Source organism: Panthera leo, chromosome A2 (genome assembly GCF_018350215.1).
Source record: "Panthera leo isolate Ple1 chromosome A2, P.leo_Ple1_pat1.1, whole genome shotgun sequence".
In the NCBI taxonomy this organism is placed as follows: Eukaryota; Metazoa; Chordata; class Mammalia; order Carnivora; family Felidae; genus Panthera; species Panthera leo.
Genome location: NC_056680.1, coordinates 124,434,495 through 124,447,508, shown reverse-complemented (window position 1 = coordinate 124,447,508; position 13,014 = coordinate 124,434,495). Strand labels below are relative to the sequence as shown.

The 13,014-nt window shown below is 34.3% G+C and overlaps 1 protein-coding gene across 2 annotated transcripts in view; it reads left to right on the top strand.

Moving 5' to 3' along the window:
* Positions 1 to 13,014, top strand: part of DPY19L2 (dpy-19 like 2) — a 95,968-nt gene that overhangs the window by 24,119 nt on the left and 58,835 nt on the right. For both annotated transcript variants that reach the window (XM_042921947.1, XM_042921939.1), the window contains 3 exons: positions 3,873 to 3,930; positions 5,566 to 5,657; positions 6,843 to 6,942. In XM_042921947.1, the coding sequence (XP_042777881.1) occupies positions 3,873 to 3,930; positions 5,566 to 5,657; positions 6,843 to 6,942 (250 nt within the window). The remainder of the gene's footprint in view (positions 1 to 3,872; positions 3,931 to 5,565; positions 5,658 to 6,842; positions 6,943 to 13,014) is intronic.

The following is a 13,014-nucleotide window of genomic DNA, read 5'->3' as shown; positions in this document are numbered from 1 at the left end:
GAGGGAAAGGCCACAAATATAGCACCTAAGTGTGCTCTAACATCCTTGTGCTGGTGAACCAATGCCAGCAGACACTTATTTTTCATTTTTTTAATTGAATGATATCAGCCACTTTTGTTAGGTTTTATTTCTTACAGCAAAATATATTCCTAACTGATCAGCAGCTTTCTTTATAATGTTATTCTTGAATTTAAAGTTGAAAACCTAGGGGCACCTGGGTGGCTCAGTCAGTTGGGTGTCTGACTTCAGCTCAGATCATTATCTCACGATTCGTGAGTTCTAGCCCTGTGTCGGGCTCTGTGCTGACAGCTGGGAACCTGGAGCCTGCTTTGGATTCTGTGTCTCCCTCTCTCTCTGCCCCACCCCTGCTAATGTTCTGTCTCTGTCTCTCAAAAATGAATAAACCTTAAAAAAAATAAAGTTAAAAATGCAAAGACCTAAAGAAATGCAAAAGACCTAAAATAGTGGAGACATTCTTGAAGAAGATAGGAGGACTTGCTTTAGTAATCATTTCTGTATTATAAATCTGATGTAAATAAGGTAATGTGATTGTGGTATGGGGGTAGGCAGGTAGATCAGTGGAGTAAAGCAGGTCTCAGAAACACTTGGCCCATTTAAAGACACTTGATGTATGCTAAGAGTGGATATTGTCCATCAGTAGGTAAGGACCAGCTTCTCAACACATGGTCCTGGAATCACTGGAAGATCATAAGGAACAAAGAGAAGTTGAAACTGTACAAAAATTAAATCCTAGTTAGAGTAAAAACTCAAATATGAAAGAAAAAATATAAAATGCTTAGAATGAATATCAGTAACTTGGGATAAGAAAAGATTTCTTTAAACAAGGAACAAAAGTTTAGCCATGAAGAAGAAAACTAATAAATTTGATGGGAAGAATTAAATTCCTCAAGGCATTATAGAATGAAAAGATAATCCACAAACTGGGAAAAGACATTACAAAGCATATAACCAACATTGTATCCAGACTTTGCAATCACGTGGCACTCCAGGTGCCAGGAATACAAAACAACCTCTGTCCTTTTAGAATTTATATTCTAGAGAGTAGACAAGACTAAGAAGACAGACAACCCAATAGAAAAGTGCACAGAGTATTTATGATCAGACATATATGAGAAGAATTCCAAATTGCCAATAAACGTATGTAAAGTTGACTACCATAATTACTTATCAGAAAAATACAGATTTTATCCACAAGGATATTTCACATCTACTAGATTGGCAAAAGGAACTTTTTTCTGTGGCAAGTGGACATACAAATTAGTACAACTATTTTGGAAAAACAGTGTGCATTAATTTAGTAAAGTTGAAAGTGTAGACACTTTCTAACTCTGCAATTCCAATTTAAAGTATATACACCTTTAAATACAGGGAACAAACTTGGTGTTTGCCACTGAGGAGGGGAATGGGGAATGAGCAAAATAGATAAAGGAGAATGGGAGATACAGGCTTCCAGTTATGGAATGAGTAAGTCACAGGGAGAAAAGGCACAGCATTGGGAATATAGTTAATGGTATTGTAATAGTGTTGTATGGTGACAGATGGTAGCTACATCTGTGAGTATATCATAATGTATAGAGATGTTGAATCATGTTGTATACCTGAAACTAACATAATTGTGTGCCAATTATACATACATATACATATATATATATATATATATATATATACATATATATATATACCTAAGAAACTTTTACATGTGTACACCAGAAAGTATGTATTGCATGTGACACCAGCAGTGTTGTTTGTAAGAGCTGCAAGCTGAAAACAACTCTATCTATGAACAGAGAAATGTACCCATTACAGTTTATTAATAGTGAACTACTACACAACATTGAAAATTAATGAGCTGTAGCTATACACGTCAACATGGACAATTCTTACAAATAGAATGTTGAATGAATGAAGGCAAGCACAGAATTAAAGAAAGGCTGCATACTTCCATTTGAATACAGTTTAAAAACAGATTAAAGTAAATCATAGTATGTGTATAGATGTGGTTATATTAATACTCACAAAAATCAGGATAGTGGCTTTTGAAGGGGTGTCAGGTGGGGACCCAAGGCGTGATCAGTTTTCTGTTTCAATGATATATAGTGGTTGAAAGGATGTTCACTTTATAATTGTTCTAGAAACTAGAAAATTTTATGTACGTTTTAATATATGTTTTTTAGGAAAATATAAGCTCATCAATATTTTGATGGAAAAGAATTACTTTTAGATTATGTTGGCAGCTTTAAAATGTTCTATTTTTGAAATTATCCATATTATTCTTTTTTTATATGGAAGATGTTATACAAGACTAAAATTTTTCAAAGTTAATATTTTTCCCTGGGAGAACTACCCAAGAGGTTATAGTCTTCTCTGAATTGTTTACACAGTTCAGGAATATCAAATACATTATTCGACTCCAGTCTTTAAAAAAAAGGATATATAGATAAAACATATGTTGGCTATAAAAGTGTTTACCCCCAAAATCAAGAGCACACTGTATATACACTGTATGTCAGCTAACTTGACAATAAATTATAAGTTAGCTGACATACAGTGTATGTATATATATATGTATATATATGTATGTATATGTGTATATATATATACATGATTATATACATATATATACATATATATACATATATATACACATATACATATATATATACATATATATACATATATATATGTATATATATATATATGTATATATAGTGTCACCAATATTGTGACGAGAGCAGAAACAATGGCATATGAGAAACAAAGAAATAGGAAGCGGGGGTAAATTTATATTTCTTACCCTGGCTACCCTCGCCGTTGGCAGCAACTTGGAATGTAGCTATTCCATTTCTGTTCTTTTGGTGGTTAATAATAAAACATTAACATGCTTATCTGACTTTATCAAGTCTAAAATTAATTGAGATATTTCCCCTTCTTACAATACAAGGAATTTGAGGACACTTTGCTTCAAAGCAGCCCCTCATATCTTACAATTATTATCGTAGTTTAGTGCTACTATTTCCCCTCCATAGCAGTCACTGTTATCGCCGTTTATGTTGTTGAATCTTGCTCACATTTATATCCACATGGTCCTACTTTCTGTATGCTACAGTCTTCTGCCTCTCACAGGTTCCTCCTCGCAATTTCTTTCTTTTCAAAGGCATTCTTTGAATTTTCTTTCATGAAAATCTGTTGATGGTTTATCACTTCCTATTAGCTTTCCTCTGCTTGTTGTTTTGAGCTCACTTCGTTAGTTCTTCAGTCATTCATGTGATATTGTCTTCCAAGTGTGAAGCCGTGGATACAGTGATGACAATGTACAAAGAAAAGGCAACTTTAAGAAACAGTTCGTAATCTTTGATGATTATCAGCCATCTGGGATCTAAGTTTTGCATTTTGCATTGCTGTTTCTTTGGGACTTAACAAAAGAATGTTTGTAGTAGTTTAGATAGTTCAGAGTTACTGCTAAGTGAAACTTTTGGGCTCTTGTCTTCATCTCCCAGTCACTGAAATCCAATTTCAAAAACAAAACCTGGCCTCCATTGAGAAAATTCAAAGAATGCAGTATAGGCTTTGAAATGCTGGCCTGTAAAAAACTTTTATGTTCACATGTATTTTGTTTAGAAAATATTTTAAATACAATAAATTATAAAATTCTGATTTCTTTATATGTATACTTTGTATGCTTGTACATTCAAGATTAAAATATTAACTACATGGGTACTTTTGAAATTGTTACTATCATTTTATATGGTTCAGTACTGTGGTGTCTTAAATATGACTTTAAATTGTAAGAGATAATTTTGTGAGAAACTATATTTTGCATGAATTATGAATGTATACTCTTTTTTTAACAGCGGGACTCAACTTGGAGGTCTAATTACGGTATTATGCTACTTTTTCAACCATGGAGAGGTTTGTTTTCTAGAAAATAATTTTTAAGAAATAGAAGGGGCTGTAATAGGAACAAGGAAATACATTCATCAAAACAATATATAATTGCATGTTACTTAGGACTTCGCAATATTTTAAAGAACCTTATGTTGTAAGTTTATATATTAATCATGTTAATCCACATTTTTACATAATTAGAATTCATGATGTGAAGTATCTTGCTTGGTTTTTAGTATACCTACATTTTGTAGAAAAAGCAAATACTGTACTTATTGAGTTCAGGCACTTGATAAATATCTCATTTACTCATACCACACTTTTTTGGAAGGTAGCTGTTCTCCTCACGGTAGAAGATGTGAAATTGTAATTTAGGCTGGTTGTTACTTATGCAAGATTTCACATTCAGTACCTGGTGAAGCTGGGTTTCCCATTCTCCATCTGTCTTGCTCTAATACCTTGTTTCTGTTATTACGTCAGGCTGCGTTTTTCAGTTACACAAAATGCTGAATTCAAAATAGAAATTTACTAACTCAGTCCAATGGGGTATAGTCTACCTACAAAGAGCTCATAGAAACTTAGAGTATGATAGATTCATTCAACAAAATACTGAGTACATGACCTATGCCAGATTCTGTTCGATGCTGAGGATGTGGCAGTGAAAAGTGAGAGAATATGACTGCTAGCTTTTGGAAGCAAAATATGTAATATGTTTTGGCATGGGTTACATAGGGTTGAAGTTTCTGTTACTACTGGGAAAGGCGGACACTTGGTGAATTTTAGAAAACTAGTTAGACAAGGGAATCATAAAAACTATACATAAATATCTTTAATGTATAAACTTAAACGAATACATTGTCATTCACCAGGTGTTAGTATAAAGGCAAGAACTTTTCTTTGAGTATGCCAAACTTTCTTAAACATACCATAATTAATCTTCCAAAGTTTATAGTTTTGGTTTCTTAGAATAGGAGTAATAAGAGTTTATAAGAGTTATGATTTTCTCTAGAATTTTAGAATTCTTGACATAGAACTTTTATAATATTCTCACTCATGTCTTAGAAATGATTAGTTTTAAAGCCTGTACAAAATGTTAATACTTTCATTTATGCATCACATTAGTGATTTACAAATACTTCCAGTTGTTTTTAGAAATTTGCAGTTAACTCTTTTAAAGGTATATTTCACCAATTCAGAGACCATCTTAATTATTTGTACTGTGTGTCTGTACTCATTAAACTTGTTATGTGTAAACTCTCTTGGTGCTTGTGCATGCCCTTGGTGACATTTGGTTAAATATTTTTCTGGGCCACAGCCCTGGGATGCCAGGATCATTAGTGCAGAGCTAGAATGTGGATCTGGTTGTCAGTCCCAGAATCCTCACCACTCCTATGCCTGTCATCTTGTTTGTCCTTCAGGTTTTCTTATATTTGGCATGATACATCTTTCACTTGCTTCTGGACTTGCTAGTCAATGGCTCTCTACCTAATGCCTGTATGCCCATTAAGCGAGCTCCAAAAACTGAGAAGCTATCCCAGCTATTCAGAAATCAATGAGTCTGGTATTAAAAGTATTAAAACCAGCCTACCCATGATTTTTAGATTACTAATGTTTACTGTAATGGAACATAAAGCAAAGTAAGCATTTTATTGATTTCAGGCTACTCGTGTAATGTGGACACCACCTCTCCGGGAAAGTTTCTCATATCCATTTCTTGTACTTCAGATGTGCATTTTAACTTTGATTCTCAGGTAATTTTTGTCTATAAACAAATCTAAATAAATTATGTAAGCTTTCTTAAAATATGCTTCAACTTATTAAGTTATAATTGTCAAATTTAGTTTTCCTTTTATTTATAGTTACTTTAAAATTAAATTGAGTATCTAGTTGAGAAAATAATCTAAAATTACGCAAATAATTGCTTTCCACTTGAGTCTAGACTACAGATTTTTGGTAATCTAAATTCCTAGAGAGATGGTTTCTTTTTATATTTTTGAAGTGATTTTAGTCTGACCAGTCAGGGGGTTCCTGGAATGAAATGTGTTAACTACAACATTTAGGATTATACCCGTGAGTGCATGTATTATATACTCTGTACTTTAGCCAAGAGTCATTTTTGTTTGGTAAATATAACTGAGTACTTAGTGAATATATTTTGTGATAATATAACAAAACAATAGGAACATTTAAAGTTTTGCTTTTGAAAATTTATATAACATAGTGTAAGGATTTATCAAAATCCAGTATACCTTTTATAAAAAAGAACGGCTACAATTTTATGATTTACACAAAATGTTGTACGTTTCTTTTTCATATTCTAAAAGATATTAACACTATCTATGGTAAAAGGTGTTGGTTACTGATATTTCATAATTGCAGACTGGACAGTTTAAAACTTCAGTGTGCAGTAGTTTATAACTGCATTCCAGAATTCTCTTTAAGTCATCATTTTAATTTTTTTCTTTAAATTTTTCTCATTGTTAATTTATTACTTCACCAGCTTGTACACTTTTCCTCCATTGCTTTTTGAAATATAAAAATGGTGGTATATAAAACTGTTGCTGCTACTATAGGCTAAGTATCTTGAGCTATGCAGGGTCAGTTCATGTTCTATTTTCTGACCACATTGCTGGAGTATTAAATTTCTTATGTCATGCACAGTGAAAGGAAAATAAACTTTTATGTTTAAAGTATTTTATTTACTGGTAAACTAGATACAGTATTTAAACTGCTAATTTAGATTGTTTTGTACTAAGCATTTTTATAACAGGTATTTTAAGTTCTTTTTAATGAGTTTTTAAATTTAACTATATTTTGTTGCCTTAGATCAAAGGTAAGGAGTCATTAGATTTCATCATTTTGCAGTTAGCTTTTCTGTTTAGTGATAGGCTTAACTTTAATGGTAAAACTTACTGGTATTAATTCTCTCTATTAAGGACCTCGAACAATAGTAGAAGGCATTTTATTGCACTCTGTCTTTCCAATGTTGCTTTTATGCTTCCCTGGCAGTTTGCTCAGTTTATACTTTTTACTCAGGTAAGATGATTTCAAACTAATTTAAGTTGAATGCAAGATGTACTTGGTTGCTTTTATAGAAGTTTTAAAATGTCATGATGTTACTGCTCTAATAGTTTTTTTAAAATATGGAATAACTATAGTTCTACCTTCTATTAATGTATTGGTTTAGTTAGGCAGATATTAATGATCAACACGCAAAAGACCTTTTCCTATTTAAGTCACAATTTTTCTTGTTTATTTTTGAGATGATCTCTATAAATTTGCCTGTAGATTTTCCTTTTATCTTAGGAATCATTTTGGATGCCAAGCTACCCAACATGGTAAGGGCCAATCCTATTCTTCATGGTAGGGGGTATCTGCTTCTAATCTAGTTTACCGTTGGCTGTTTTGTCTGAAGAGCAGAATCATACTGGACAGCGCTTCTCAGAGCTTCAATCGTGGTATTATTTGAATGAATTTGAGGCCATATCCTGCCATTAAGTAACTAACGGCAAGAAACTGAGCTGGAAAAGCAGAGAGTAAAAGGTCAATTTTGATGAAATTTCGTGATACCCAAATTTTCCATCAGAGCTCCTTTCTACCTAACTAACTAGCACTGATAATAATAATGTTCTCTATTGCCGATAAGAAATTGTACCAAGAAGACTGGTGCTGCCCATTATCTACAAGGAATGAAATGATAATCTCAGCTTAATTGGTGCTACATGTTTAAAGTATTCTCTGTGCTTTACTTCCTTAGAGTTGGCCCTTCCAGGCTGTAACACAGAGAGTCTGGTTTCCATTATGTGTACGTGCCAGCATAGATTTCTAATGTGCCTCACTTCCTCGCAAAAGCACATGTATTAATCCACTGGTGCTGTTGAGACTGCTTAAGTAGCTGTTCGGGTAATTTTGATATCGCTTTAATGATTTTTGATCCATTCAAAAGATGTGCTAGGCTTTTCTTTCTTTCTTTTCTTTTTTCTTTCATTATTGAGTTACAACTGATGAGCAATAATTTATAAGTTTAAAGTGTACAGTGTGTTGACACCTACTCACTTTAAGGCCAGTGTCTGCAGAATCACGATGAAACCTTCGTCTGGGGGCAAGAAAAGAAGCCCGTTGTCTACATTTTCACAACAGAATGTCGACTCTGTTGCTTGTATCTAATGAGAGGGCTCTCTTTTCAACCAGAAATTCAAACAGCAACATTTCAGCAACTGAGCAGAATTTTCGCCCCTTCAGTGTTTCTCTTAGCCACAGCTTATTTGTGATACTTAGTAAGTGTGGTCCAGACTTGTGTATCCTAATGATACTGGTCTCTGAGAGGAAAGAAAGGGAGACTAACATATGCCAGATTTCAGTTTCACAGTTGATCATTTAATCCTCAAGGAGTCCAGTCAGATGGGTATTATAGATAAAGAGAGCCTCAAAGATTAAATTCAAATCAAGTCTATCCAACTGCAAAGCTCCAGCATTTTCCAGTTTATTTTTGTTGCATGTCTAAGGCCTTTGAACTCTTCTCTGTTGAAGGCTGCACACTTGGCTATATTATCTTACTTCCTTGCTAAAACGCCTTCAGCTTTCATGCAGCAGTAATAAAAGAAATATGCATTTGAAGAACATTTCTGTACCTTTTGTGAAACTATAATTAATTGAGTGTACTCTATTATCTAATTGCTTTTCTATATAAGTACCTATATGACACATTTTTCATAATTAGTGTCAAGATTAATTTTCCTCACAAGGTGAATTTATGAACTTCCTTTTAACCACTGTATCATATTAAATGAGCTGGACTCAAAAGGAGACCGGCAGAAAGCAACTGCATTTTTTCTCCTACTGCCTCTTAAAACCTTCATTCTAGACTTGTTTCTCCCCCATATTTAGATGAAATTTCAGGAGGTCCCATACCTATTCCTTTCCTTTTCATTTTGAAGAAGTTTCATTTCAGTAAAAAAAAAAAAAAAAAATCTTTAAAATCTTGTGTTTTCTGACCACAAAACATGATATATATCCATTTAACTAGTCTTGTTTAGTTTTCCTTAATAATGTTACATAGATTTTTAGAGACCTTACAGATCTTTCATTAGATTTATTCCCAGGTATTTTCTATTTTTGATGCATTTTAAAAGATTGGGTATTTTATATTTGTTAGGTATATAGTTCTACATATGTTAATTGGGCAAAGTTTCTTAATTATGCTATTCAATTTTTTTTTGTTATCTACTATTTTTGTTTGGTTATTTCAGTTACTAGAGGGGGAATGTGTTAAAATCTTCTACTTTAACAGTCGATCAATATCTATTCTTTAAATGTGTTGATGTAATATTATGATATGCACAGTTGTTAAATACTCCTTTTAGTTGTTATTTTTTTTAATATCAAATTTGTTGTCAAATTGGTTTCCATACAACACCCAGTGCTCATCCCAAAAGGTGCCCTCCTCAATACCCATTACCCACCCTCCCCTCCCTTTCACCCCCCATCTACCCTCAGTTTGTTCTCAGTTTTTAAGAGTCTCTTATGCTTTGGCTCTCTCCCTCTCTAACCTTTTTTTTTTTCCTTCCCCTCCCCCCTGGACTTCTGTTAAGTTTCTCAGGATCCACATAAGAGTGAAAACATATGGTATCTGTCTTTCTCTGTATGACTTATTCCACTTAGCATAATATTCCTTTTATTTTTACGTAATGTGCCTTCAAATTATTTTTTTTAATTTTTTAATGTTTAGTTTTGAGAGAGAGACAGAGACAGAACACAAGTAGGGAAGAGGGAGAGGGAGACACAGAATCCAAAGCAGGCCCCAAGCTCTGAGGTGTCATCACAGAACTCACATGCCATGAGATCATGACCTGAGCCGAAGTCAGACGCTTAACTGACTGAGCCACCCAGGCACCCCTGTGTCTTAAAAAATTTTAAGTGCATCTGTGTGTGGTAAGAACACTTAACATAAGATATCCCATCCTCACAAATTTGTTAAGTGTAGATAGAATACAGTATTGTTATCTATAGGCTCAGTGTTGTACAGATCTCTAGAGTTTATTGATATGTCATAACTGAAACTTTATATGCATTGATTAGCAACTTTCCATTTCTTCCCCACCCCCACCCCCACCTAGCCCCTGGCTATCACTATTCTATTCTTTGCTTCCATGGGTCTGTGTATTCTAAATACCTCATATAAGTGGAATCATGCAGTATTTGACCTTCTATGACTAGCTTATTTCACTTAGCATAATGAAATTATGAATTATCCTCATTCGTATTGTGCCATATTACAGGATTTACATCTTTTTTTAAGACTTATGATATTCCATTGTATGTGTATGACACATTTTTAATCCATTTATCCATTGATTGTCATTTAGGTTATTTCCACATTTAGGATATTATGAATAGTGCTACAGTGAGCACGGGAGTGCTCGTATCTCTTCAACATTCTGTTTTCAATACTTTTTTGTTTGTTTGTTTTTGTTTTTATCTTGTTTTATTTTTAATTTTTTTTTTAAATTTGCATCCAAATTAGCATATAGTGCAACAATGATTTCAGGAGTAGATTCCTTAGCACCCCTTACCCATTTAGCCTATCCCCCCTCCCACACCCCCTCCAGGAACCCTCAGTTTGTTCTCCATATTTATGAGTCTCTTCTGTTTTCTCCCCATCCCTGTTTTTATATTACTTTTGTTTCCCTTCCCTTATGTTCATCTGTTTTGTCTCTGAAAGTCCTCATATGAGTGAAGTCATATGATTTTTGTCTTTCTCTGACTGACTAATTTCACTTAGCATAATACCCTCCAGTTCCATCCACGTAGTTGCAAATGGCAAGATTTCATTCTTTTTCATTGCCGAGTAATACTTCATTGTATATATATACCACACCTTCTTTATCCATTCATGCATCAATGGACATTTGGGCTCTTTCCATACTTTGGCTATTGTTGACAGTGCTGCTATACACATGGGGGTGCATGTGCCCCTTTGAAACAGCACCCCTGTATCCCTGGGATAAATGCCTAGTAGTTCAATTGCTGGGTCATAAGGTAGTTCTATTTTTAGTTTTTTGAGGAACCTCCATACTGTTTTCCAGAATGGCTGCACCAGCTTGCATTCCCACCAACAATGCAAAAGAGATCCTCTTTCTCTGCCAACATCTGTTGTTGCCTGAGTTGTTCATGTTAGCCATTCTGACAGGTGTAAGGTGGTACCTCCTTGTGGTTTTGATTTGTATTTCCCTGATGATGAGTGATGTGGAGCATTTTTTCATGTGTCTGTCCGCCATCTGGATGTCTTCTTTGGAGAAGTGTCTGTTCATGACTTTTGCCCATTTCTTCACTGGATTTTTTGTTTTTTGGGTGTTGAGTTTGGTAAGTTCTTTATAGATTTTTGGATACTAACCCTTTATCTGATATGTTATTTGCAAATATCTTCTCCCATTCTGTCGGTTGCCTTTTAGTTTTGCTGATTGTTTCCTTTGCTATGCAGAAGCTTTTTATTTTGATGAGGTCCCAGTAGTTCATTTTTGCTTTTGTGTCCCTTGCCTCCGGAGACGTGTTGAGTAAGAAGTTGCTGCGGGCAAGATCAAAAAGGTTTTTGCCTGCTTTCTCCTGAAGGATTTTGATGGCTTCCTGTCTTACATTTAGGTCTTTCATCCATTTTGAGTTTATTTTTGTGTATGGTGTAAGAAGGTGGTCCAGGTTCATTCTTCTGCATGTCGCTGTCCAGTTTTCCCAGCACCACTTGCTGAAGAGACTGTCTTGGATATTCTTTTCTGCTTTGTCAAAAATTAGTTGGCCATATGTTTGTGGGTCCATTTCTGGGTTCTCTATTCTATTCCATTGATCTGGGTGTCTGTTCTTATGCCAGTAACATACTGTCTTGATGATTACAGTTTTGTAGTATAGCTTGAAGTCTGGGATTATGATGCCTCCTGCTTTGGTTTTCTTTTTCAAGATTGCTTTGGCTATTTGGGGTCTTTTCTGGTTTCATACAAATTTTAGGATTATTTGTTCTAGCTCTGTGAAGAATGCTGGTATTATTTTGATAGGGATTGCATCGAATATGTAGATTGCTTTGGATAGTATTGACATTTTAACAATATTTGTTCTTCCTATCCAGGAGCATGGAATCTTTTTCAATTTTTTGGTGTCTTCTTCAATTTCTTTCATAAGCTTTCTATAGTTTTCAGTGTATAGATTTTTTTTTATCTCCTTGGTTAGATTTATTCCTAGGTATTTTATGGGTTTTGGTGCAACTGTAAATGGGATCGATTCCTTGATTTCTCTTTCTCTCACTTCGTTATTGGTGTATAGGAATGCAACCGATTTCTGTGCGTTGATTTTATATCCTGCAACTTTGCTGAATTCATGAATCAATTCTAGCAGTTTTTGGTGGAATCTTTTGGGTTTTCCATATAGAGTATCATGTCATCTGCAAAGAGTGAAAGTTTGACCTCCTCCTGGCTGATTTGGATGCCTTTTATTTCTTTGTGTTGTCTGATTGCAGAGGCTAAGACTTCCAATACTATGTTGAATAACAGTGGCAAGAGTGGACATCCCTATCTTGTTCCTGACCTTATCCTTCTGTCCCTACTTTCTTGAGGGTTTTTATCAAGAAAGGATGTTATATTTTGTCCAATGCTTTCTCTGCATTTATTGAGAGGATCATATGGTTCTTGTCCTTTCTTTTATTGATGTGATGAATCACATTAATTGTTTTGCAGATATTGAACCAGCCCTGCATCCCAGGTATAAATCCCACTTAGTCATGGTGAATAATTTTTTTAATGTATTGTTGGATCTGGTTGGCTAATATATTATTGAGGATTTTTGCATCCATGTTCATCAGGGAAATTGGTCTATAGTTCTCCTTTTTAGTGTGGTCTCTGTCTGGTTTTGTAATCAAGGTAATGCTGGCTTCATAGAAAGAGTTTGGAAGTTTTCCTTCCATTTCTATTTGTTGGAACAGCTTCAAGAGAATAGGTGCTAACTCTTCCTTAAATGTTTGGTAGATAGAATTCCCCTGGAAAGCCATCTGGCCCTGGACTCTTGTTTTTTGGGAGATTTTTGATTACTAATTCGATTTCCTTACTGGTTATGGGTCTGTTCAAATTT